The 27,641-nt window shown below is 48.7% G+C and overlaps 3 protein-coding genes across 4 annotated transcripts in view; all 3 read left to right on the top strand.

Moving 5' to 3' along the window:
• The window catches only part of LOC125760108 (uncharacterized), a 250,705-nt gene that overhangs the window by 112,348 nt on the left and 110,716 nt on the right, over positions 1 to 27,641 (top strand). The gene's annotated exons all lie outside the window — the stretch shown is intronic.
• Positions 1 to 27,641, top strand: part of LOC119372509 (D-amino-acid oxidase) — a 236,917-nt gene that overhangs the window by 105,847 nt on the left and 103,429 nt on the right. The gene's annotated exons all lie outside the window — the stretch shown is intronic.
• Positions 934 to 26,667, top strand: LOC119372508 (D-amino-acid oxidase-like). Its single transcript, XM_037642985.2, has 10 exons — positions 934 to 1,136; positions 2,705 to 2,816; positions 7,819 to 7,901; positions 9,176 to 9,241; positions 10,273 to 10,327; positions 11,129 to 11,230; positions 15,703 to 15,764; positions 17,230 to 17,347; positions 24,769 to 24,867; positions 26,479 to 26,667. Exons 1-10 carry the CDS (start codon positions 934 to 936, stop codon positions 26,617 to 26,619), a joined length of 1,041 nt encoding a protein of 346 aa, XP_037498913.1. The 3' UTR covers positions 26,620 to 26,667.

The raw sequence follows: 27,641 nt of genomic DNA, 5'->3' as shown, positions 1-27,641 counted from the left end.
CAAGGCGGCGGAGCGGAGGGGATTCTCTCGGTGGATTTCATGCGTGGTGGTCGCGTCGTCCGCTACGCCCTGCACCTCTCTCGGATTGAGTTTCGACTCTCTGTGATGTCCGTGCCTCTGGCCGATTGTCGTGCCGTGACGGTTCCCACGTCAGCCAAGCCGAACACCTCTCACCGATTAAGGCTCGCCTTTCCGTGATGTCCTCGTGCACCGGCTCATCGTGCCCCGTCCATGAACTTCGCTGACAGGATCCCCCACTCCTACTCTTTCCTTTTACTCTTTTAATCCCTCCTTATCCCATCCCCCTGAGAGCTACTGCTGAGGTGTCATCCCCTGAGATAGACAATTGCGGGGCTCTCATTTTTCTTCACTTCCTGTTTTTTTATTATTATCAAGAATCACTCCCCCCCCCCCCCCCCCGGAGCGGTGGGCTCGCAAGGCAACAGCATCGCGGGCTCGCCGCCAAGACCCTGCGGTGAGAGCTCGCGAGGCCGCAGAGAGACGTCAGCGTCGTGCGGACCCCGAGATACAAGCTCGCGAAGCCGAAGCAGCGCGGTAGCAGCGACAAGAGAACCTCGAAAATGTATGGGCGCGGGATGCAGCGGCCAAGCGCCGAAAGCGGTCGCTACCTGAAGTTGGTGGCGCCGACGCGCGCTTCAAGCGCGATTTCCTCGACCTCGATGGTTCGACAACAACCTGACCACAATCGCTACTATAACAACGTGTGACGTCTTTATATGACAGTAGAGGAATTGTACGGAGCCTTCACGGTTTACCCGATTATCTCCGAGCCAGCTCCTCAATCATCACTCACTTCGTGGATATGGCGTGATTTTTTCTTTCTTTCAGTTCGCGCCATGACGCATTTAGAACTCAAGCTAATCTGGTAACGTTGCTTAGAACTCACCAGCTCGTGGTTCCATCCAGGAGAGAATGACGTCACCGTGGCGAGTAGCAGTGGTAGGCGGCGGCATCGTGGGCCTCAGTACCGCCGTGCGCATTGCCGAGGAAGTGGAGCCCGGTAATATCCACGTGACTGTGCTCGCCGAGGACTTCAGATCACACACGACGGGCGATGTGGCGGCGGGATTCTTCGATCCTTACATCATCCATGGTGTATCTGAAGAGAAACTCAGGTACGGAAAACGCAAGCCATCATCACTGTCATTATATAGACTACCTTGCGGATGGGTTTCGGTGCCGCCATATTGGGATGTTAACCTTGCCGTTTTGTACCTTGTAACAACTGAACGAACAGTGCCGCAGTAGACGTACACGCGTGAAAATGGTTGACTTGGTGTATTCGACGTTTCCTGACCTTATCAATTCACGTCGCGATATGCAAAAATAAGACAGCCCAAGGAGGCGGCGTCCATATGTCTTACGTAAAATCTTCTATAGATGGCTTGCTCTGACGTCACTGAAATCGCTGTGCTGGAGCACCAACGCGAGGTTTGTGATGGCACATTAATGTTATCAAAACGCCACATGCAGGTTCTTTCGTTAATCACGCACAGAGGCGTTACTGCCACGTCATTATCACATTGTAGTAGGCCAACCGCAACTTGTTTGTCATCAAAGCCGCCATTTTTGGAATACTAGTACGTTCAGAAGCTGCGTCCGCGAGGTCGCATGCAAGCCATCTTTACGCTGTCCGATGGAGTCAGCTGCAGGTCTGACAATTTTTCCCAGTGATCGTCAACGCATTCATGTGCGTCACGCGCGCCCGCGTTCTACATTTCATTTTTACGATTTGAAAACAAAACTAAAGTGCGTGATTGGTAGACACATTTTGCGGCGTTCATCTGAGGAACCACGTAAAAAACTTAGTGCGGTGCCGTGTGTAATCGGCGCAACTCCTTTCTGCAAGGGGACCTCCAGAGCAACGAAAGCTGTTTATCGCAAAGTACTTTATTTGTACTCGTGTGTCAGGGGTCTTATCCTCTGTCGGCATTTGTCTGCAATACCAAGTGATGTGAATGAGGTTTGGTGTGTCGCAGCATTCAGCGTATTGTGACGGGCAGTAATTCCTGTGTCGGCGTTGTCCGTGAGGGAATATTAAATAAATAAATAGTGGCAAATAAAAGCTGAGAGGGTCCCTTATGCATTGACTTAAGACGACTCGAAAGCGAAAGCCATCTTCTTTTTCTTCTCAGTCGATGTATTCATCCTGCCCCTCCTCACTTTGAAAGCTTTCCGTACCTAATGTAGTTTTGCACTGCCTCGAAGATCGGAGGCACCTTACCTGGTTCTGCATAGCCTCCGTGATTGGACCACCTTTGGCCAAACTAAGATGTCACGCGATGACGTCACACATTTTTGGCGATCTGTGACGTGTAATGTTGACGTCATCACGTGATGATTTTTCGCATCACTCGTCCCCGACGCCGCGGGATGCCAACGGTCAAATTTGGCGTTGGATGAGGCATATAGGGCCTTCGCATTAATAAATAGTAAAAATCGTCGATTCTAGTGGAAATCGAACCCGTGCCTTCTGCGTGGCAAGCAGGTGTTTTACCACAGAGCCACACTAGTTCATGAAATTGTTTTGGAAAAAAAACCCTATGCGAATGTCATGTAGGACGACGAGTCTCCTGCATTTAATATTGCATGGCTGAGTTCGTTCGAAGAGCTATTTCCCATATTATTTTCTGAATAGGAGCAGCTGTAGGATAACTGTAACCTCACGATGTCCTTGCTATAGATCATGGTGCGTCGACGCGTTCAGCTTCTACCGACACCTAGCGGAGGGCGCCGACTCTAATGAGCGGGGTCTGGCCATCATGACGGCTTATATCCTCACGGAAGAGCCCACCGTGAGTATACAGTTGACATTCCGATCTTCTGTTTGAACACAAATTGAGTCTTTTACGTGGCAACGGCACGATATGAACAAAGGTCACGCCGTAGAGTGGGTGCTCTCATTACCTTAGATGACCTGGACTCTTTAAAGTGCGCGTACACATCTGAGTACCGGCCGCCCCTACCGGCCTAATCCTCTAAGAGGGGCGCCAAGTTTTCCCTTGACCTTTACTCATTTGAACCTGTACCGTCATTGTTTAATGTGAAGGGTTATGACTATATGCAGACTTCTGACGATGATGGCGACCGAAGACGCTTGGGGTTGCATTTCAACAGCCGTTTATTTCCTACTTTCAACACCCATTTAGCCGGCGACCAAAAGCAGGCCTTTGTGGGAAACACTTCATCACTTCCACTTTCTTGCGATAGCAGACTGTCGGCTGGTTTTTGCCATCGGCGTCGCCGTCGTGTCTCGTGCATATATATATATATATATATATATATATATATATATATATATATATATATATATATATATATATATATAAAGCCTCAAAGAAAAATAATTCAAAAAGGCACTTTCCGACTCGCGGATTCGAACGGGCGACCTCTCGCTCCGCAGCGCGCGGCGTTAGACGGTTAGGCCACGAAACGTTCGTACCTCAGGATACTTACGGCGAGCTATTCATATAAACCACTTACCGCTGGCGGTACGCAGATCTCGGGAGCATTTCAGCGTATTTTCTGCATTACCAGCGAGATGGCGCGAAGGGCGCGCGATTTAAAGGTCGTCGCCCCGCTCGTCGCGATGCGCGCGCTCTGCTGTACTTTGCCCTATATGCAGGGCGTAGTGGACCCCGCGCGCGCGCTTATCTCGTGATGGGGGCGGTTTGTTCGTCTTGTGCTTTCACCGGATAGCTTGCGTTGAAGTTACAGAGTGCACGAACGTCACTTCGCTCGCTGCAGCGGCTGCGTTTGCGAAAAGAGCGCGCTGCTCAAACCCAAAGAAGTAACAACTGGGACAAAAAAAGGACCCCTGCTACAACCCTTGAATGGTCTAATGGTCTCAGGAGTAGTACGTGCAGTGCTGGGCAGTATCGAAGATACATGTATCTTCGATACTATCTTAGATACTCTTTGGGTATCTTGTATCTGTATCGCGATACGTCTCGGAAAACAAGTATCTGTATCTGTATTTCCGATACTTTGAAGAATGTATCGTGTATCTTAAGATAAAAGATACTGCGATCGCCTCACTACCGTGCGAAGTAATAAACGTTGGCTGAGCTTCGCTTCTCAAGCTGATACTGCTGCCACTAAGTCACCAGAATAAAACTAAAGGCAGTGACATTATTTGATTTTTCCGCAAGAGTTTTCCATCGAGGATAGACGATAAGCTCTGAGCGTCCCTGTATATTGGTTAAGCCGAGTTACGAGGCAGCACTCGTGACGTCTCGACAGACGAGCGCGTGATCTGCGCCCAGCCGAATTTTTGTTTCATATTTTTTTTAGTTTTGTCAGTGACATGACCACTTGGCACTTAGCCACTCCCCTGCACCGCGTACTACAATGCGTGCGGCGCCTTTAGCACACATGCTGATGACTCTGTAGAGTCATTATCGAAGTTCCTCTTGTGTGGTGCTTCGTTACGAAGTCTGAAGAATGCAAGAATGGCGGGTTGCTTTGCCTCTCGTGGCTTTCACACATCGGCGATTTGAAGGATCTCGTGGATGTAAATTTGCATTACATGCGTTGATATTGACTAATATGCAAATAAGATTCCAACAGCTATAGCACCAACGGTACCGATGCTGGATTTAACAGAAGAAGCATTCACCTAACAGACGTTATCTTGGCGTACGTCTTTTTTTTTCTTTTTTTCAAAGAGTTTTTAAAATCATAATTTGATTGTTAGCAGACGTTCTTTCTTGGCTGTCCGTTCCATACATTACCTATGACTATCTTTTTTCTGCCGGTCTGCTTACTGCAATATGGCGTGCTTCCATGGTAAGCTCTCTGTTCTATTTCCAGTTTTCACTGTCTGCGTCATTTCTGCTACTGTTTACATATTTATATTCCATTTGAATTTACTGCTATGTAATGGTGATGTTGAGAACAAATGGTGATATTGAAACAAAAACTCAAGGGCGCGCCTTGAGTATACAGTAACGATAATTCAGCTTACTGCTAAGTAAAATAGCAAAATTGAGTTGGTGTTATAATAACGTAAATTATTAGGCGCCATCTTAATTAGGTTCGCAAAGGTATTCGAGAAACACTGTTATATCAATTGCTCCGTTTTTCTTATGAGAGTCCCAAAGATTTGTTTTACGCCATTTTCCATAGATACTGAATTTAATTGTTGTAGCTATGAGGGGTTACCCGCCACGGTTGTCTAGGGGTTAGGGTGCTTGACTGCTGGCGCGAAGGTCGCGGTAGCCGAATTTTTATGGAGGGAAAATGGTAAAGGCCCGTGTGTATATATGTAGGTTTTAGAACCCCAGGTTGTCAAAATTTCCGGAGCCCTCCATACAGCGTCTTTCATAATCATATCGCGGTTTTTCGACGTAGAACGCAGTTATTATTAGCTCTTGAGGGTGTTTCGTGTATCGTGTTTGTGTACTTATTCGCTGTGTTTGATAGGGAACCACTTTTCTATTTTACTTAGATATATTTGTTTTCGTTGTTTAGGCTTCCCTGAATTTTTTTACTGTTTCTAATCACTAAGTAATCGGATCTAGTATAAATGGCAATAGTGTGAATAGTGGCGGTTTCCTGCAGCGCTTTGCGCAACTGTACAATACGTCTGAAACGTTTCTGGGCTGCACATGTTCTTGGTGACGTACACCTGTCCGGTGATCTGTTATTGCTAAAACCGTAATATGTTTACCGGCAGGGTAGAACTCCACAGCGGTATTTGCACCATCGTGCGGAGGCTCTTATTGAAGTTCATATGGTTAGTTGACAACCCGCTTACTGGTCAACAAGCAGAGCAGCGGCTCCCATGAATTACAAAAGCTGCACAGAAGCGCTATCAGCGAAATGTATAAAGAGCAGTCCCGTTAAGCAGCTAACACAACGCCAATAAGTTGTTTCGGAATAAAACAGGTATACCTTGAGCAAGTACAAAACTTTCGAGATATAACAGTTTCCGTTCAAGTGAAATACAGTTGGTCGCAGTTAATAAATTGACAAGCGAACATTGATGTGCATAGGCGTTTAATGCTGCATTATATAGATATATAATAACAAATTTGAGAATGTATCGAAGTATCTTAAGATACAATTGGAATGTATCGTATCGGACACAATCAGTGTTGCAGTATCTTGTATCTGTATCTCAAATACTTCTTGCCTAAGTATCTTGTATCGTATCGCGATACAATTTCAAAGTATCTTTGCCCAGCCCTGTAATTAAATAAACGTGTATAAAAATAGTCGCTCATTACATTTATAATACACAATAAAAATTGATTGATTGATTGATTGATTGATTGATTGATTGATTGATTGATTGATTGATTGATTGATTGATTGATTGATTGCTTGCTTGACTGGTTGATTGAGCACTTTAAGGCTGAACCATGCACATGCAGCGTTATTGTTTTCCCGACGCTTCGTTCCCCGGTGTCACTCGGCGTCGACGCTACCGGTGACGGTGGCCGAAACTTCCACCTCAGGACGTCCTAGACATCGGCAGCGTCGGCGTCGATGCCGGAAGCAGTGCTATGGACGCAGCGCCAATCAGCGCGCAGCTGGCAGCGACTTCCGCCTACGTAATGGCATCGTCGCTGTTGCCAAAATGGCTGCCGCCGGCCTAAGATCTATTAAGTCGTCGCCGGGCATATTGTGGCCCGCAAGTTCTCAACTGATGCTTCTATATGATTTAGCTTGTTCCCTAGAAGCTTCGGCAGCAAAGCGCTCGTGATATATTTAAACTGGTTCCAAGATCCACACTCAAGTTCATCGGTAGGCTTAGCAGAAATGAGTGTATTGGCCGAAACGTGGCGTCAAAGATGTGCGACAACTTCAAGCTCGAAGGCCACATATTACGAGTTTGTGGTTCTCCTTAATCTCAATAGCTGGCGCTACAAGTAAAATAAAGCAAAATAGACCTTTTGGCAGCACTGTGACTCGTCTTTCGCACTACAAAACTGCAAGTGAGACATAAAAGCTATGGTCCGTTGACGGAAACTGCACACTGCTTTGCGAGGTGTTAGGTTCATCCCCTCTTGGTCCCAATGTGAGACGCTGGGCTGGCGCTGGCGTTAGCGCTTCTCATGCGGTTGGCCGCAACACCAGAAAACGCTGGCAGAAACGCTGCATGTGGTTTGGCCTTAGTGTTTCACGCAAGAAATCGTGGCGCCACGTGCGGGACAGAAGAGGGCGGTTGCGGCACATGCGACGTCACAAGCCCTCGCTCAAATGCGAGCGATTTATATTGCGCTAGGGGTACCCATGCGGACACTTGAACCGAAAGTTTCTACGAAACTAGAGATTTTCTTAGCACAAGTCGAGGCTTCTGGAATGGTACTTTACCAGTCTGCGTCGGCTTAATATTTGCCCTTATTGTCCGTTTAAATCCGCTTATAAAGCGTTAGCTTTAGGTAGACGGCACCGCATCGCCCTCACTCCTTCTTTGGGTGATGTTGGTGACCCTGCGTGGCTTAGCCTGTTGCTTTCACAAATGGGATTGCCACAAAATCTCGGAACACGCGCACATCGAATCGTTGATGCTGCGACTCAACGAAATTTTCGGATGCGAGCCCTGGCGCCTTAGTCCTCCTCAATAGGGAAAAATACGCTTTGCACCACTGGCGTAGCCGGGGGGTTCAAACCCGCCTGAAATGTTTGAGCGAACATACATAAAGTACGGTTGAACTCCACCCCCCCCCCCCCCCCGACCCCCCCGAACAAAATATCTGGCTACGCCGCTGTGCTGCACGGAAGACTCCTTTAAAATTTACCATAGAAGCACGGAAATATTGAGCACGCGTTTTCGCTATTCCTTTTCAGCCACGGCCTTCCTACGCCGACGTATTTTTCCACTACCGAGAGCTGACGGAAAGGGAGCTGTCATTGTTCCCGAAAAGATATAGGTGAGTCCCACATATGAAGCACTGCAGAAAAAAAAGAATAGTACCCTATAGGAAAGCTGAAGTTACTGCGCACTTCACAAAAAAAAAAAAAAGAAAGCAACAATTTCATCAAGCGTACCATGTGCAAAGTACAAAGATCTAAAGTGATACGGTTCATTTCTTGTACTTTTAATATTTAGGAACAGTCTTCGGAACATACGAATACCGTTCCTGCAATAGACCATACTTCTCAGCCGGGCGTAACTACACTTTAGCAACTCATGGACTGTGTGTGTGTGTGTGTGTGTGTGTGTGTGTGTGCGCGTGTGCGTGCGTGTGTGTGTGTGTGTGTGTGTGTGTGTGCGCGCGTGTGATCGTGTGTGCGTATGGAAAAGCCAGCACTGGCACACTTGCAAGCAATTCAAGCGTAACCCTTATGAAATTCCTGCAGAATAGGTGCAGCATATAGTCATCCCTATGGTCTGTGTCAATGCCCAGGGACGTTTAATCAATGTAGTCAAACTGCGTGTGTTTTATAATAATCAAGCATGTGAAATGAATGCTCTGTTACGGCTGCTTGAGCAGGCTGCCGTGTCAAATGCCCATCTCTGCGAACAGTCATGCATAGCAGCAACAATAGGAATAACAGCAGTGGCACCAAGAGTTGATCCCTCAGCAGTCAATCTAATAAAACCCGTTCTTGGGTTAGTTGGTGCATAGGTAAATACAGGAAAGCAGCGCAACACGAGACAAAGACGTAGACGATGGAACACGTGCATATATATATATATATATATATATATATATATATATATATATATATATATATATATATATATATATATATATATATATATATATATATATATATATATATATATGTATATATATATATATATAAGCGCGCTACCGAGCTACTATGTACTATCATGTATACTGAGTGTTCTTTCGAAAATAACCGTTAGTGTGCGCTTGTATACACGTTCCCTCGTCTACATCTTTATTTCGTGTTGCGCCGCTTTCCATACTTAACACAGCAGTTAATTCCAATGAGGACTAGCTTCTCACTCACCGTTAGCACCCAGAGACTGAGCAAGTGTTAGGAGGGGGTTATGGGGACATGTGCCGTGAGACTGGGCTTTCCTCTAAATATTACCATCTACACCTGCATCCCCTGCCTCCCCTCCTGATTTACCACGCTTGCAGGGTTTTAATGCTTTAACAGTAAAGTGTGTTCTTCAGACGTTTAATAGAAGCAACCAAGCTGACATATATATTACCTTCCCCCGTTTCAGGTACGGCAGCTACATGATTTCGCTGACAATCGAATGCAAGAAATTCCTGCCATACCTCATGGAACGGTAAGTGTTGTCGTCGAAAGTCACAGAATTCTAAGACAGCTGTTTCAAAAATTTCCGTTGCGTATACAATATGAAAGCTACTCGTATTTGTAGATCGTATCTGTATAGACCGTCTTTCTGTCATATCTCGGCAAAATAAATGAAACTCACTCAGCCCCAAGCGGACACGGACTCGCCAGTAGCAAACGAAACAATGCAATTAAAAAAATATCGTAATATGGTATAGAAATATTAATAAATGAAAAAGGCGAGTAAGCAACACTGCATTGGTGGTAAATGTATTAAATTGTCAACTATATGCAGAATTTAAAAGGAAAGAAATCTTTATTTATTTACGTGCTCTGGAGCAGAAAAGTAGATTAAAAAAGGGAAAAATCTCACAGTTCCGCCGCAAGGGCGGAGCAATGAACGCGATAGCAACAAATTGGAATGTAATATGAATTAAGTCTAGTAGCTATAGCTCCTCTGGGACCCGACCTCGTGTAACTCAACAAAACGCTGGCGCAAGAAAATACGGCTGCTCCAGAGAGCGAAGCGGTTTTCGTGCTGTGCTCTTAACGCTTCGCGTTAAGAGCACAGCACGTAGAAAGGTATGAGCGCGCGCGACCGCGCCCTTCTGATTAAATTCCGCAATTGATGCCCGGGCGACGCATCTCCCCGTCGTCCCCCACACCGGTACCCCTTCACGATCCTTCGCCCGATGAAATACAGGCGGGGCGTTCCCTCTGTGCTAGAAGAGCCATCGGCGGCAGCGCTCGCACGCGGGGTGATGTTATCGCATGCTCCCTCCGTGCTACGGAGATGGCCGGCTCGTTTCATCTCTGCTTCAGCCACATTCGTCAGCAGCGCTCGCGCGCTTTTACTCACACGTAGAATATACGACGGGCGGGGCGATGCTCACGTCGCCATCACGGAACCAGCAGAGAGTGTTCATATAATTTCTATCACTATAAAACATGTTAAATAGCAAAATGTGTGATAAGACAGATCCAGCATATCATACTAAACTTTCTTTTTCCAAACCGTTCCAGTCTTCAGAGCCGTGGTGGGCGCCTGATGCAGTGCAGAGTCAAAAGCCTTGAAGAGGTTAGTAAAAGGTATTTCGATTTGGAAGCCTTGAGTCCATGTACATGACTATTATTGCTATAGGACGGTAGATGGATACACGCACAGGAAGGAGAGTTGGTGCACTTCTTTTTTCTATTGTGCAGTCGACTGTCCGTCAATGTAGCGGAGGCAACACACCTTGAAAGCGGTTGTATGTTATAGCTAGCCGAAAACAGGTCAATGTATGTTACAACTGTACGCCAATGTTGTATCGTACACACATACAGATATTCTGGGGTTTCACGTGCTGAAAGAACGATCTCATTATGAGTCACGTCGTAGAACGGTAGATTCTTAACAACATGTAATTACTTGCACGTGCACGACTCAACACACCATAGACTGGGAACATCTGCATTTCTCCCCCTTTGAAAACACACACACACACACACACACACACACACACACACACACACACACACACACACACACACACACACACACACACACACACACACACACACACACACACACACACACACACACACACACACACACACACACACACATGCATGCACATGCCCGCCTATCTCGACAATATTTGCGCAAAAAGGCAGGCACAAACAACAGCAACACAATGACGGGTGCATCGTCCTTGTGTTGCTCTTTGTCCCTGTGTTTTGGAGCAAATATTGTCAAGATGAATTGATTCCAACCAGGCCGACTCGCAGTCACGGCTGCTTGCGGCGAAACTGTGACTTTTTTTTTGAAGTTAGAGTTGACTGTCACGTGACTATGAGGCGCAATACTACAGCTTGGCGCATTCGCCTTCTCTTGCAGATTGCAGACAAATATGACGTCATCGTCAACTGCACAGGCTTCGGAGCCGGTGCGTTTGTCCATGATCCCAAGGTGCACGCCATACGAGGCCAGACGATAAGGGTGAGACGAATCGCATGTAAAATTGTGTACCTCTTTTTCTTTTCTCATTATCATCGTCATCGGCATCTTCACTGCCTGAACGAAGGCTTGTGTCAGCGATCTCGAATCACGGGATTCTGTATTTTAAATGCGAAGCATTTCTTAGCGAACCTCTGGCACTTTGAGCGTTTCTATCTACGTATCTATCTATCTATCTATCTATCTATCTATCTAGCCGCCTACGTCTGGGTGCTCTCATGATCGCCTCCTTAACTTGGTGTAGACCAAAATTTGCATGGGAGGGTAAGAAGATTTGACGAATATGATTGCCGGGTCATGACATGAATAACGTTAAAATCCTGTCGCGTACGTCGTCAAACCCTTTCCACTAGACACGTGTGTCGCATACCCGTTTACCACGGGCCGCGGTGTACGGGTATGCGCCACAGGTGATTGACAGTTTATATCTACCCAGGAACGGCGAGAACAGACATTGGTAACTTAAATGCTAGAGCGTTAAGGAAAACCGACATCGGAAGCGTTGACTCAACGAATGGAAAGAATGAAAATTATGATCCCAGCAGGAATCGAACCCAAGCATTCTGCATGGCAATCAGGTATTCTACCACTGAGCTACGCCAGGTCTATAAACTGGTTTGGAAAAACAGCCTACGCAGGCGTAATAGCGGTGCAACGTCAATTGTGGTTGTGGTGCTAGCTATCCAATTTCACAAGAAAGCAATGAACACTACATGGTACTCCTACGATGTGTTCTCCTACGATACAGGCGCCATATCGGATTAACGTCTGTAGTTCCAGTGTTGGCTCCGCTTTCATAGCAGTCTAGTAAACATAACGTTTGTATTTCTATGACTCAGCAAGCTATATTGAAGCATTGCTCGACCCCGGAGGAATAGATTAACGAAAGTTACATATGATATCCACATCACCGCACGGTAAAGTGCACTTCGTCCGCCAGAACGACGCAGTGTCCTCTTCATTTCTTAGGAGGCTGGGCGATGGCCTATGCTGACCGAGGATGATGCCAAATTGATTGACAGACGCTTTGTAGACTCGGCTACATAGGCCACATACGCCCAGGTAGTCTACGAATATGACAAACACCACCCTCTGATGTTGGTCTACGTAGCGCTATCCAGGCCTACAAGCCTCGACGGCCTATACCTCACCAACGCGAAGGGTGGCTTCAGGTTCCGACATGTCGCCGGCTCTATCGACAGACAATGTGTCAACAAAATGACCGAGGCATCCACGAATTCCAACACCTCTCCTATACCACATACTTCACTACACATGGACCCCTCGTCACCACGATCACGACCGGATCCTATAACAGGTCATGACCAGCTGCTGGTGCTCACTGATCACGGTGATGATGCCCTTGTTCAAGAACTGTCAAGAACTTCTTGCACACATGCATACAGGTTCGTGAAACGTGCATGCGTTCTCGGGACACGTATAAGCACTACATATCAGCTTACCGCTTCTGGTGTTGGTAATACCCACGTTGCCATTGGCAGCGTTAGCCAACCGTAAACAACTGGTTATATAACACATATGCGGCTCTTCAACCTATATATGTGTGCGTATAAAATTTATACAAATCTTTAGCGTCATTTTGTAACGTGTCGCTCAGTAAAAAAAGTTACGCCACTGTCACCTACCCGCCGCATGCTTCGCATAACATCGACTCCCACGGTACGTGGGATCTGCCGAACTTTTTCTTCTAGTTATTTCACTCTCATGGTTCGGCTCCGCGGTTACTAGCTGTCCTAAGTAAACGTACTCCTTTACAACTACCAGTGTCTCGCCACCTATCGCAAAGCGCTGTTCTCTGCCAAGATTATTCCACATTACTTTAGTTTTATTAATATTATTTTCAGACCTACTCTTCTACTTTCCGCATCCAGTTCAGTAATCATGAGCTGTAATTCGTCTGCCGCGTTACTCATCAATGCAATGTCATCAGCGAATCGCAGGTTACTGAGATACTCTCCATTAACTCGTATCCCTAATTCCTTCCAATCTAGGGCCCTGAAAACCTCCTGTAAACACGCGGTGAATAACACTGGAGAGATCGTGTCTTCCTGCCGTACGCCCTTGTTTGTTGGGATTCTGTCGCTTTCTTTATGGAGGACTATAGTGGCTGTGGATCCGCTGTAGATTTCTTCCATTATGTTTATATAGGCTTCGTCGATACCCTGATTCCGAAGTGCCTGCATGACTGCTGATGTTTCCACCGAATCAAATGCCTTCTCGTAATCTATGAAGGCTATGTATAGGGGTTGGTTGTATTCCGCGCATTTCTCTGTCACCTGATTGATAGTATGAATATGACCTATTGTTGAGAAGCCTATACGAAATCCTGCCAGGTCGCTTGGTTGATTGAACTCTAATGTCGTATTAATTCTGTTAGCAATTACTTTTGTAAATAGCTTGTAGACAACGGACAGTAAGCTTATGGGCCTGTAATTTTAAAGACGATAGTCTTTCTTGTGGAACTTAAACGCAGAAATTTTGGTCTGTCTGTCTGTCTGTCACCCGATTCAGCCACCCGGCCAAAGTTGAACCACTTGCTTACCGCCCACCCATCTTGAACTGGTACGGCTGTTCATACTTGTGGACGTTGTCGATCAAAAAGTAAATATTACGCATATCTGAGGCGCAACATCACTAGGTAAGTATTAGGTGGTGTGTTCCTTTAATAAAAAATACATAGATCATAATTATAAAGACCCTAGTTTCTTAAGCTGCGGCTGCGGCTGCGTTGAAAATGCCATATGCGCGCCGACGAACGCCCTCTGCCACGGAGGAAGGAAACCCTCTGCACAAGCTCATGTTTCCCGACGTATTGCCAGATGGCGTCCATGTCTCACGCAGCGCCTCCTCTATCGTCTTTAGACGGCATTTGCAGCGGAGCACGCAGATACGCGGCCAATTTTTTCTTATTCACTTATTTCTAGGAATCATAATAACGTTAACAAATAGCGCTGGGAATAATTTTCGTCGGACTATCAAACGTGAGAAGACGCAGATGGCAGAGAGATAGCCAAAATACAGCACCTCATGTTGTCATAAATAAAAAACAACAAGAGCTTGCGGTGTTTAGGCGTCCCATTTAAGATTTGCCTAGACGGATTGTGCATTGCTGCTTACACAGCAGGTAAAAATGCAGAGTCACGTCAGCTGCTTAAATATAAACAATGCGCTGGCAAATCGCCTTGCGCAGGCAATCGCGAACGCTTATTCGTACTACTGACCCCCAAGGTTTTCATTATATATATCACGCATTTCGTAAGCTTTCGCGATCGACTGCACACTCGTGTCGTTTTTGCTTTCCGTTGCCGCGCTGCATTGCGTCATTCAACAATGGGCGGACTGCTTGTTGAATTCTACCACACGAATTCGTATCACGTCGTCTACGATGAATTTCATTATTTTTTAGATGCGAAGCATCTTATGGCGGAGTTCAATCCGGTGGTGGTGATGGTGTGCGGCATGACCACCCTTACTGCGCATGCGCAAACCCTCTCCACACACCTCCTCTCCACTCCCCCTCCTCGTTTAGATAAAAGGCTCGCGTTAGGTCGTACACACGCTCAGTCACTGCGCCGGCTGCGCCGGTGTTATGAGTTCCAACGCCAACGTCGGCGCCAATTGCAGTAATACCTTAAAGCCTGCCGAGATCGCGGAGCAGCGGGTGGAGCAGCGGAAGGCTCGGCGCGCCGAAGCGCAACGTAAACGTCGGCAAGCGGACCCCGAGCTGCGGGCTAGGGAAGCCCAGCTCAAACGGCAACGTCGGCGGGAAACTGCTACGGATGAAACGTGGGCTCGACATGCCGAAACGCTGCTCCGCATCGCCTCATGGTCCCCTTTAGCGGGAGATGGTTTATTTTGTAGTTGTTCAGTATTAGGATAATGAGAAAGGGAAGCAAAAGGTCGAAATTGTGTATCGAACGACTGCATCTTCAAGCAAAGCTTGTGATGAGTCACAGATTTCGGTGACGGCGGCGGCGTAGTATGCGAAAAACCTTGCACCGGCGCGTGTACAGAAACGCAGCCCTCGAAGGTGCGCCGGTCACACGCGTACTTGTATGCGCCGTTTTGCAATAACTGACGCCCTCTCGGTCGTGGGCTTGTCGGCGATCAGCCGTTTCTGATATGGGGATCTGATCTTTCATCGGGGTCACTTGTCATTTCTCGTTGCCAAGTTTCATTGTTGCCTGGATATGAACGCATGACCGTCGTTGTTGCCTGAAGCAACTGAAGCGTTGCGCTGCTAAGCACGTGGACGAAAGAAAGTACAATTGTCGGCATGCAAGGACAAAGAGAGGAAGAAAGAAAGAAAGAAAGAAAGATAGTAGGTCAGGCACGCCAAGCTTCGCTTGCCCCCCTCCCCCCCCTTTCCCGATAGGGGAAGTGCTCCTGAATGTTTTTCTCCCTCTCACCTTGGCATCTTTCGTTCACGCCAGGTGCACGCCCCTTGGATCAAGCACGCCATCATCGCGGGGGACCACTTCCATGTCATACCAAAGTGAGTCATTGTTTTCTTTTTTTTTTTTGCACAGCGATCGCAAGGACAGACGTAGTATGGGCACGGTGTGGCCTTTGACGTTGGTAGTTGTTTTCGTGCAAACGTTTATCACCGAGATGCACAATGAGCTCCGGACAAATGTTGCTTTTTGGGGCTGAAAGGAGCACTGTCACGAGTTTGTCGCATTGCAAATGGGCCATTTCTCGTTTCCTACACATGCACTGTTAACACTCTCCAAACAACGGAGCCGGAAAACGCGTATAGAATATTTTAGTTTGATTTTAAAGTTTTCATCCCCAAGCACCTGCCAGTCAACCCCAACGCGATGGACATTATCCCGACGAATCAACAGAGTTCGCTGGGTTTGCGAACTCTGCGTCCTGCATGCGGCCGAAATCACTGTCGGAGTCGCCGGTCTACATATTCACTCATCGTTGTTTACGTGCAACTGACAGCATGCGACATATGCAGCTGCAAGGAAGTCACGATCGAGTCGCTGTGCGCACATTACTCAGACCGACGTCAGACTGCGTTAACACGTCACTATGAAACTGCCTCTTCAATATCTAAACCGACAGTGTATTTTTTTAAGGTAGCGGAATAAAAATTTATTCGACGCGTTGCGAAGCACCGCGATACTCCTGGTTCCCGACAGCAGTGTTTTTATTTGGAGCCCATATAAAGCAATTTTTAAAATTCGTGTCAGTACTCCTTGAACGTCCCAAACGGACCGCGATACTCCTATTGTGGTTCCCGACACCAGTGTTTTTATTTGGAGCCCATTTAAAGCAATTTCCAAAATTCGTGTCAGTACTCCTTGAACGGACCTATGAAAGACGCCGTAACGGAAAGCTCCTCATAACTTCGACCACTTGGGTTTCTTTGACGTGCACGAACATTGCCGGGATAAGCATCACTTTATCACTTTGATCGTTCAGTTCCTCCGCTGTGTTAAGCACCACCTGGTTCAGAGAGCGAGGGAATCGAACCACAGTAAATCTTCAAGCTTCGTTGGAGCGTCAGAGGAGCACTGAAATAATATTTGCGAATGTTCACTTCTTTTACGCGCCACGTAAGCTTTTCCAGGCATGAAGAAAGGAAGCAGAAAGGGAGAAAGCAGGGGGGATAACCAGAAAAACTTCCGGTTGACTACCCTACACACTGGGGAATTAGGGAAGGGGGCAATGTTTCTAACGCGTAAGAGCATTTACATATATGTTGCGTTTTATCGGGATAAACCATCATTCGGGAGCCCCGGCGTAGTAAGCGTTGCGTACAACCTTTAACCTGTATTTTACCTATATTTGACCTATGTTCTGCGAAGATTTCATTTCTGCCCTAAAAATCAGCAAAGATAAGCTTTCCACAGAACGACTGCCTCGCAGAACAACGCCGACCATGGAACGGATTAAGCGCGCACGCACTGATCGTCGTTATGGTAACGCGGGTATATTCTCACTCTCAGCATCGACGACGTCGTGTTGGGCGGCACCGCGGACGTGGACGAGACTTCGCTCATTCCGGACAGGGACATCGCCAGTAAAATCTGGAATGGCTGCCTGGAACTTGCCCCGAGTCTCAAGGTATGCCCTGCATTTGTATAAGTGCGAAACGTGGTGGCAATTTCGTAACGATAGTGTCACTATCTGCCCCGGGGACCGTGGACGAGGTGGGGGGGGGGGGGGGGCGAGGCGCCCGCGCTCTAACAAGGACGACCCAAACGCATGGCGGGGTAACAGCTACTCACTGCCGAGCCGCGCTCGTCAGTGTTTATTTTCACGCACGACCAAGGTTGCCTGCCGAACCTGGCGAGGTAATGAAACTAGGCTAGGCAGGGCGCCACACACTCGTTACACCCCTCACCCCCAGTTATTGTACACAAAATAAAAAAAACACAAGTCCCAGCCGGTTCGACGTTGATTTAGGTAGGCGAAAAGCGGTCTGGTGCCCTTCGTCGTCGATTGCTCCGCCTGGGTACAGGTGTTGAGGGACTAGGTGCGGTAGCACCAGGTGCTGCCTGAGCCGCGCTTGATTCCTCCTGAGACTCTGCCGTGGTTGGCAGAGATGGCACTGAACTTGCCGGTGGCCCAACTAGTGGCGCAGCACTGGAGGCGCCTGTCGCTAGCGAAATGGCTGTCTCACTGGCCGCAACTGGTGTTGCCATGGTTGCAACTGTGCTGCCGTGGATGCAACTGGTGCTGCCGTGGATGCAAGCCAGGTCCCGCGGTTAGCCCTCACATGGTCAGCATGCCGGTGCCATGTGGTTCCATCCTGCATTCGTACGAGCAGAGAGGAGGAGCTTGCAGGCGAGACCACTTGTCCAGCAGACCAAGGTGGGCCCGAACGGAAATTCCTGGCGAATACTGGCACTCCAGGCTGCGGCAATGGCCCAGGACAGCACCCTTTGTCAGCAGCCAGCTTCTGCTTCAGCTGTTTGAGGAGCACAGTGGACCGGAGGTCTGGATGCAGAATGTCCAATGGTGTCTTCATCATCCGTCCCAGCAGAAGCTCACAGGGGGCACGGCCGGTGACATCATGAGGTGTAGTCCGGTACTGGAAGAGTATGCGGGCGACCTGCGTACGGAAATCCCCAGCCTGGCTCTTCTTAAGTTTGTCCTTAATAGTCTGCACCACCCGCTCAGCTGCACCGTTTGAAGCAGGGTGGTACGGAGGAACCATCATTCGGCGGATTCCGTTCTTTGTCAGTCAGGCCAGATACTCTGCGCTGGCGAAAGCGGGCCCATTATCGGAGACTATGATGTCCGGCAGCCCCTGGGCTGCAAAGACCTGCCGCAGTGCTGCAATGGTCGCACCTGCTGACGGAATGGTGACAGGTAGAACATCCACCCACATTGAAAATGCGTCGACCACCACCAGGAAGTAGTGGCCTTTGAAGGGGCCCCCAAAATCGACGTGAAGGCGGGACCAGGGCCTCTGTGGGAATGGCCATGGGGTGATCTCCACATGACGCGAGGCCCGTTGATGTTCCTGGCAGACTTGGCAGCTCTGCACCATGTGAGCGATGTCCTGGTCCAGTCCAGGCCACCAAACGTGGGACCGGGCCACCATCTTTGTCTTTACCACGCCAGGATGCCCCGCGTGCAGCAACTGCAGGACCCTGGACCGGAGACTTTGTGGGATCCCCACCCTGGAACCCCAAAGTAGGCAGCCCTGCTCCAGGCTCAGCTCAGCGGCCTTGTGGCTGTAGGGCTGCTGCACCAACTCCTCCCCTCGGGATACTGCCTTCACCACCTGGGACAGGACCGGGTCCCGACTGGTCGCCTGCGACACAGCAGACCTGGAGAGTACCTCTGGGTACGCATGCTCCAGCATGAGCACTTCAGCTGGCTCTGGAACAGCAGCAGGCACCTCTGGCAGCGGCAACCGACTCAGGGCATCAGCAGGCCCCAGGTCTTTTCCAGGACGGTACACCGACTGGTAGCTGTAGGCCGCCAGCTTCAAGGCCCATCGTACCACTCGAGGTGATGCCTGCACGGGGACCGCCTTGTCTGGCCCCAGTAGCCCCAGCAGTGGTTTGTGGTCCGTGAATGCCTCGAACTTTCGGCCCCACAGGTACTGGTGAAAACGCTCGACGCCAAACATGAGGGCGAGGCCTTCCTTGTCCAGCTGGCTGTAACGCTGCTCTGCTGTGTGAAGACGACGAGAAGCAAACGACACCGGGCGTTCTTGGCCATCCTTGTCTCTGTGCGCTAAGACGGCTCCTACACCGTATGGTGATGCATCCACAGTAAGGACAACAGGCTTGGCTGGATCGAAGTGCACCAGCACCGGTGCCTTGGTGATTAGCTGTTTACTGTGCTCAAAGGCCACGTCCTGCTCCTTCTTCCACGCCCAATGCTGGCCATCTCGAAGCAGAATGTGCAGTGGCTGTAGATGCGCAGACAGGTTGGGCAGGAACCTCCTGTAGAAATTGATGAGACCAAGGTAGCTTTGCAGCTCTTTCTTGTTTCGGGGCTTCGGCGCCTTCAGAACAGCCTCAACTTTGCGGGGGGCCGGAGTCAGGCCGGCCTGGGAGATGACGTGTCCCAGGTATTCTACACTGGGAACCATGAACACGCACTTTTCCCGCTTGAGCTTGAGACCAGCATCCTGAAGTCGGGCCAGAACATTGTGCAGATTCTGCATGTGGTCTCCGTCGTCAATACCGGTGACGAGGATGTCGTCCAAGTACACTGCCACGTGCCTCATTCCCCTGAACAGGTTGTCCATCTCTCTCTGAAAGATGGCTGGTGCCGAGGCCACACCGAATGGTAAACGCGTATACTGGAAAGCCCCATAGTTGTCGATATCGTGACACACTTCCGTGAGGCCTCCTGGAGCACCAACTGTTGGTACGCGTCTCTGAGATCGAGCTTCGTGAACTTCTGGCCACCAGACAAAGCCGACCAGATATCTTCAATCCGAGGCAGGGGGTACTTTTCGACGGTAGCGACGGGGTTGATCGTAACCTTGAAATCCCCACAGATTCTGACACTATCGTCTCGCTTGGGGACAGAAACGATGGGAGCGGCCCACTCCGCAGTCTTGAATGGTACCAGGATGCCTTCTCGCTGTAACCGTTGCAGCTCCTTGGTGACCCCGTCCTTCAGCGCGAACGGCAGCGGGCGAGGCTTGAAAAACCGAGGCCGGACTCCCTCGGGTACATGGATGACAGCAGTCGTACCGGCGAATGTGCCAACCCCTGGCTGGAACAGTGACTGGAAATCTGTTAAGAGGCTCGGGATGTCTTGTACACCATGTAGGGCTGCTTCCTGGCCTTCTGGCAGCCGAACACCCAGTGCGCAAATCCAATTTCTGCCGAGCAGCGTTGGTGACGACCCCTTGGTCAAATACAGAGGAAGGGTTGCTTCCCTGTTGCCAAAACGAACGCTGACCTGGGCCTGACCTTGGACCTGGGAAAGCTCTCCAGAGTAACTCCGCAGCATGACGCCTGAAGCCTCGACGGCCACTCTGGGGAAGGTCCTTTTGAAAAGTTTGCCAGCCATGACCGACACACTGGCCCCCGTGTCCAGTTCCATGGAAATGGGGCGCCCGCAAACTTCGACGGTCAGCACGTACGGCGGCACAGACGACGGGACAAGGCCTGTGTGCCACATGTCGAAAATCGGCGGGTCCTCGGACACGACGTTGAGCCTGGCCGAGGAGGAACCCGAGCCTGCTGCCGCACGTCCGCGCCGCCACTTGCGACGCCTACCCTGACCGCGGGCTGGTGTGGAACCTGGGCTTGATCCAGGCTGCTGCTGTGGTCCGCTGTTCTGCTTCCCCGTTCGGCATACTCGTGCAAGGTGCCTAGTTTTTCCGCACGTGAAGCACTGCGAATGTACGAATTGGCACTGTGAGGGGGAATGGGCGTCACCGCAGCGACTGCATATACCGCCCCTTGCCACCATCTTGTTGACCGCCGCTTCCGTTGACGCCGCACGCGCAATCTCGCCGGCATCTTTTGTCGCCGCGTCCATCGCCAGCGCTGCTTTCACCACGTCGTCCAGCGAGGGGTCGGGAAGTTCCAGGAGATGTGTCTGCATGGCGGGGTTGTTTATGCCGCAGACGAAACGGTCCCGTAGCAGCGAGTCCAGCTGGTCCCCGAAGGCGCAGGTACTCGCCAAACCTCGTAGCGCAGTGACGAACTGCCCGAGGCTCTCCCCTTCCCGGCGGCTCCGGTTGTTGAAGCGGAAACGCTCCATTAGCGTGGACGACGCCGGACTGAAGTGCGAGCGCAGTGTAGTCAGCAGCTCGCTGAGCGTCTTGGTATGCGGTGTAGCCGGCTTTAGGAGGTCGAGCAGGAGACTGAAGACTTGGGTTCCGCAACTTGCCAGGAAAATGCCCCGCTGTTTCTCCTCGGGCGTGTCGTTAGCGCGGAAAAACTCGTGAACTTGCTCCTCATAGATGGGCCAGACGGACCCGTCTCCCTCGAACGGCTCGAGCCTTCCGTACAGCGCCATGGCGGCAGATGCGGGGGACGTTGTTTCGCCGCTCTCGAAGGCGTGGGTCGACTCGTTGACTGTACTCGTCGCCAGTGTCACAATCTGCCCCAGGGACCGTGGACGAGGGGGGGCTGAGGCGCCCGCGCTCTAACAAGGACGATCCAAACGCATGGCGGGGTAACAGCTACTCACTGCCGAGCCGCGCTCGTCAGTGGGTGTGTTCCAATACTCACCGTAGACAGCTAAATAGACAGCTAAGTGGACAGCGGCCATCTTAAGTCCCAGTCCAATACTCACGTAGCCAGCAAAATAGACAGCTTCGAAAAGACACCATCTGAGACAAATACGATGCAGGCTACTTTGCTGTCCAAACAAGATGGCGGCTCAGCGAACTGCTCGGATAACTCTGATGTCGCCGGTATGGTCGTCTGCACACCAGCAGACGCTTTTCCAGGCGCTCAATGTGAGCTACGTTCAATTTTTGATAGATTTGAACACGAAAAAAGGTAAAGAAATAACTGTTACGTTTGTTTTTTCTTAGCTTTTTCTTGTCGACGCGAGGTGGCGTCACGTCGCACAGACGTCTTCTAGACGCGTTCAATTTCTCGGACAACGTGGGCTCGGTGCTGTCTTCTAAGCTGACAGCGTAGACTGTCTACGATGCTGTCCAGAATTGGAACACAGCCAGTGTTTATTCTTCACGCACGACCAAGGTTGCCCGCCGAACCTGGCGAGGTAATGAAACTAGGCTAGGCAGGGCGCCACACACTCGTTACAGATAGCCGGCATGTGCACACGACAAACCATATGTACCCACGTATAACCCGCACTTTTTTGTAACAGCGCAGCTGTTTATACTCTGGGAAGGCACAGCGCAACTGAGACAATGGACAAGAACACGCAACACACACGAGCGCTGACTTACAACTGGATTTATTTTGCAACCAACTGCCTTATAACCAACCAACTGCCTGTTTGACTTCCGATGTGTCATTTATCAAGTTTAAGCGCATTTATAAGGCAGTTGGTTGCAAAATAAATCCAGTTGTAAGTCAGCGCTCGTGTGTGTTGCGTGTTCTTGTCCATCGTCTCAGTTGCGCTGTGCCTTCCCATTGCTATGAACCAACTCGCCCAGACCAAAGTCTTACTGTTTAAGCTCGACGTTAGGCCGTGCAGAGTGAACAAAAGCTATCGTAATCACTAATCATGATCGGCCTCTACATTGTAGCGCGTTGCTCGGCCGGCGCGCGCTTTCTTCTTCCTCTTCTTGATCTTCTTCGCTCCCAGAACACGTGCGCCGATTTGTCCAGCGTGGGATGCCGCGACTTGGATGGGCGAGAGGACGAGCACAGAGAGAGAAAGATAGATATAAAAAAATAAAGGTAGAGGTAGAGAGAGAAAAGAAAGAAAGGCACAAAAAGGTAGAAAAAAAAAAGCAAGACAGAAAGAGAAGGAAAAAGCGAAATAGAGAGAAAGAAATAGCAAAAGAGAAAGAAAGAGGGAGAGAGAGAAAGAAAGCATATTGTAGCCACATATAGTATAGCATAGCAAGAAGGTGGGAAAGTGTGGCGAGGGTGAGTAGGAGGACAGAGGGTGGAGCATAGCCATGTACGGTATGGTATAGTATAGTATATTATAGTATAGTACAGTACAGTATAGTATAGTATAGTATAGTATAGTATAGTATAGTATAGTATAGTATAGTACAGTACAGTATAGTATAGTATAGTATAGCAGAGTATAGTATAGTATAGTATAGTATAGTATAGTATAGTATAGTATAGTATAGTACAGTACAGTATAGTATAGTGCAGTATAGTATAGTATGGCAAGGGGTGGACAAGATAAGTGAGGATGACGAGGAGGGAAAGGAGGAGGGGAACGCCACCAGTTACGCTGTGTCCTCAGTCTTCGAAACACTAGTGCGTAGCTGCTCCAGTTTTTCGTTCATCAAATTTTGCTCAGGCGTAGTTTTTACACGAACTAGGCCTACAGATACACATCATAACGCACAGTAGTGGTGCTGCGAGTGCTGCATCGGATAATTGAAAAAACTGGTGACAGATTTGTTTTGTTGCTGTTGTTGTTCTTCAAATTTTTGCGCTTGAAAGTGGGGGTGCGGACTATGCGCGGGGGCGTCTTATACAAGAGTACATACGATAATCATTTCATCGTTTCGTGACACAGAACTCTTCAGCATTCTGGCGTGTATAGTACTCCCCTTGGTGTCCGAGCGACCGCATTTTAATAAACGTTGACACCTTTTCGAAGCGTATATTGCCCAGAAGTTATAATTGTTTTTCTTGCTCGTTTCTTTTTTCTTGAAATTGTGCACTGGCTGCTGCATCGTTGTGGATGATGTCACCCTCATGCTCACGTCGCTCGTGACTTGCAAGTACAGGACATGCAGTTGAGGAAAACCCCGCCGCGGTTCTCTAGTGGTTTAATCAGTGGTTTAGTCAGCGATCTAATCATTGACTTTCTTCAAGTCTGCGTGACATAACCCACTGCGATCGCGTAGAATATAGAAGAAACATATAGTCCGTCAGGGGCGTAGCCAGAAATTCTTTTCGGGTGGGGGTTCAACCATACTTTATGTATGTGCGTGCGTGTGTTTGTATGTATGCGTGTATATATATATATATACGCAAGCAAAATTGAAAAACTTTGGAGGGGGGGGGGGGTTGAACCCCCCAACCCCCCCTTGGCTACGCCCCTGTAGTGCGTATACAAAGGTAAAGTTGTCTGTTCGCACCCTCTCCTTCAATATGTCAATGGCAGAAAGACGGAGTGGCCAGCTTTGTCAATCTCGGAATATATACGGTCTAAAGAATATGGCGTACTTGGTGCCATGTCCATAAGAGGAAAGATTTCGCCAAGTTGGAATTGATACATAATGAGAACTACTGAACGTATGATATTTGACATGCTAGAATCTGTACTCAGTTCACCCTATCCGTTCGTAATAGTCTGTGCACGAACTTCGACAACATGCACGAGGACATCGTGGTTCAAACGCTTGCACTGATTCGCGTCTCTGCCGCTGGGATGACTTCCAGAATGCCAAGGTGATCGGGCACTTCGTGGGCCTTCGTCCCGGAAGGAATCCTGTGAGGATCGAGAGGGAGGATTTCACCTCCAAACATGGTGTTGCAAAGGTGAGTCTGGAGCTCTTGATTACTCTTATATAGCTGCTTGCTTTCGTCGCCATGGAAACATCAGGGCAAAGAATTCAACCGACAAAGAGTGTTGTGATCTTGCTTACTCTACCTGCTTTCGTTCACATGACAGAATCCTGCAAGGCAAAGCATTCAATCGACAAATCATGCGCTGTTCTTACCGATCACACGCCGAAATGGAGCTGCTTCTTTATGCTAGCAATAGTAAAAAATTAAGGTAACTTCGCACTCGTGGTGCAAAGCCTGAAGGAAGTGCGGAGCAGGGCAGCCACCTTTGTTTCTCTTCGGTTTTCTCATTCTTTCCTCCTCTCTTTCTTTCTTTTTCTCTTTTCCATTTTTTGTCTTTTTCTCTGTTTATTTCTATTTATTTCAATTTTCTTCCAATCTTTTACCCTTCTTCTTTCTTTCTATTTTTCGATTGGTTTCTCTTTTTTTTCTATTTTTATACGTGGTTTTGTCTGCGTTATGCCAAGCGGCGACAGCATACGACAGCCCGGGCCCCGCAAGTGCTCCGCACTTATAACACAGATAATTAAACTGGCGATGCCACTGGCCACTGTCATGAACTACGTAATAATCACTATCCCCGAGTCAGCGAAACGTCGACTTACGTTGTATACGCCGGCGGCACTGAACTATTTCTGATACGGATGAGTCATTTACAGCAATAATACTAACAGACGGGCGGACATTGTAGAGTGGGCCCACGACCGCGCCTACAATCGCAGCACAGAATAACATGCATGAAGGTTAGAACCATTACGGGCCGCATTCATTTGGGCTGTTCCCTATGAACCTGCTGGAATGACTGTAGTACTGGCAAGTGCGTCCTGTGCTGTAAATGTGTGCATGTGCCTCACTTCTGTGTCTTTCCCCCTCTCTCACACTCTCTTGCCTTTGTAGTCTTTATTTTTTATTCGCGTTTGATGAGGCACCTAAGGCTTTCGCCTTAGGTGCCTCGTGCATCTCTTTTTTCTTTTATTTCATCATCAAAGTGATGCTGTTGTATTGTTTTGTTCATTATCCCAACTAGTACCAGCATAGGGGTGCGCACAGGGGGGGGGGGGCGGCCGCCCCCTCTAATCAGCTAATAGGGGGGTGCCGCAAAATCTGCCCCGTACATTGACTTAGTAGGGTGGGGGGGCGCTGCAATGAACCTTCGCCCCCGCCCCCTAATAGGGAACCCTGCGCACGCCTATGAGTACCAGTAAACTGCGTAGTCTATTTCACTACGTTTCATTCGATCTGTCCAACGCACTGTTGCATTTCTTTTGTGTGTTTTTCAAAATTGCCTACTCATGTGACATACATATAACTAGTTTTGTACTTGGACATTTTTTTGCTGTTGTTGTTGATGTTCTGCATTGTTCTTACTGGCTTTGATGTTAACCCACTTTGTTTTTACTTTGTATCGACCCCCCTTACACAATACATCGGCGAGGCCTGTAAGGTACTTGTAAATAAATAAATAAATAAATAGCAATGTCAACTTAATCGTGAACGAACACGAAATATAAAACAGGTCAGGCTACTTCCTTGCGTTGTTAACCGGACAATGTTAATGCCCTTTATTATGTCGCCTCGCCGCAGGTTCCCGTCATTCACAATTACGGCCACGGAGGCTCGGGAATCACCGTTGCCTGGGGATGCGCAGGCGACGTCGTTCGCCTGGTGCACGACTCCATCAGCGAGCGTTCATCGGACTGGCGCAAGACAGGAGCCAATTTGTGATCTGCCGGCCATCCAAGACTGTGAACCATGACGAGAGGCGGTTTTGTGTGTGACGCGATGTCTTGGCGTCTCGAATAAGAAAGAATTAAGAGGCTATAGAAAGAAAAAAACGGCAGATCCCACGCAATGTGGGAATCGATGTAATGCGAAGCAGCCAGCAAAGAGCTGTATACATCGTCTTGTTTGTCATTGAGGCTAACGAAAGCATTCATGTCGTCACATCAATTCACTATATATCGCAAATTGGTCATGAATGCATGCATGTACAATCTGGTATATGCCATGCTAGTGAAACGTATATTCTGGTTTATATATACGATGCGTGATCTGCTATTTATTTTCGTCACGCACTCCTGCCACACCAGACCAATTTGGTATATATCCAGTTAAGAAAACGGCCGCGAGCGCACCATGAGCGTGGCGTCTAAATCATGCCCTACATGACATGCAAGTCATGATTTGCATGTTACCACCTGTTATTTATGTTCTTCACACAGTCACGTCACGCCATATCAATTTTAGTGCATATCAACTAGCGAAACGGCCGCCAGCGCCCCATGAGCGTGGCACGTAAGTCATGCGGTACATGACATGCGTGTCATGATTTCCATGTTAACTCCTGTTATTTATGTTCGTCACACTGTCATATCGCGCAATACCAATTTTGGTGTATATCAAGCTAGCGAAACGTCCGCCAGAGCCCCATGAGCGTGGCACGTAAGTCGCTGACTGTATGACATGACATGCATGTCATGATTTTCTAATTAACTCCTGTTATTTATGTTCGACACAAAGGCATACCACGCAATACCAATTTTGGTGTATATCAAGCTAGCGAAACGTCCGCCAGCGCACCATGAGCGTGGCACGTAAGTCATGCTGTACATGACATGCGTGTCATGATTTTCGTATTAACTCCTGTTATTTATGTTCGTCACACAGTCATGTCGCGCAATACCAATTTTGGTGTATATCAAGCTAGCGAAACGGCCGCCAGAGCACCAAGACTGTGGCATCATGTC

The sequence above is a fragment of the Rhipicephalus sanguineus genome, chromosome 10 (assembly GCF_013339695.2).
Source record: "Rhipicephalus sanguineus isolate Rsan-2018 chromosome 10, BIME_Rsan_1.4, whole genome shotgun sequence".
In the NCBI taxonomy this organism is placed as follows: domain Eukaryota; kingdom Metazoa; phylum Arthropoda; class Arachnida; order Ixodida; family Ixodidae; genus Rhipicephalus; species Rhipicephalus sanguineus.
Note: the sequence above shows the minus strand (reverse complement) of the source record. Positions and strands in the feature narration are given on the sequence as shown.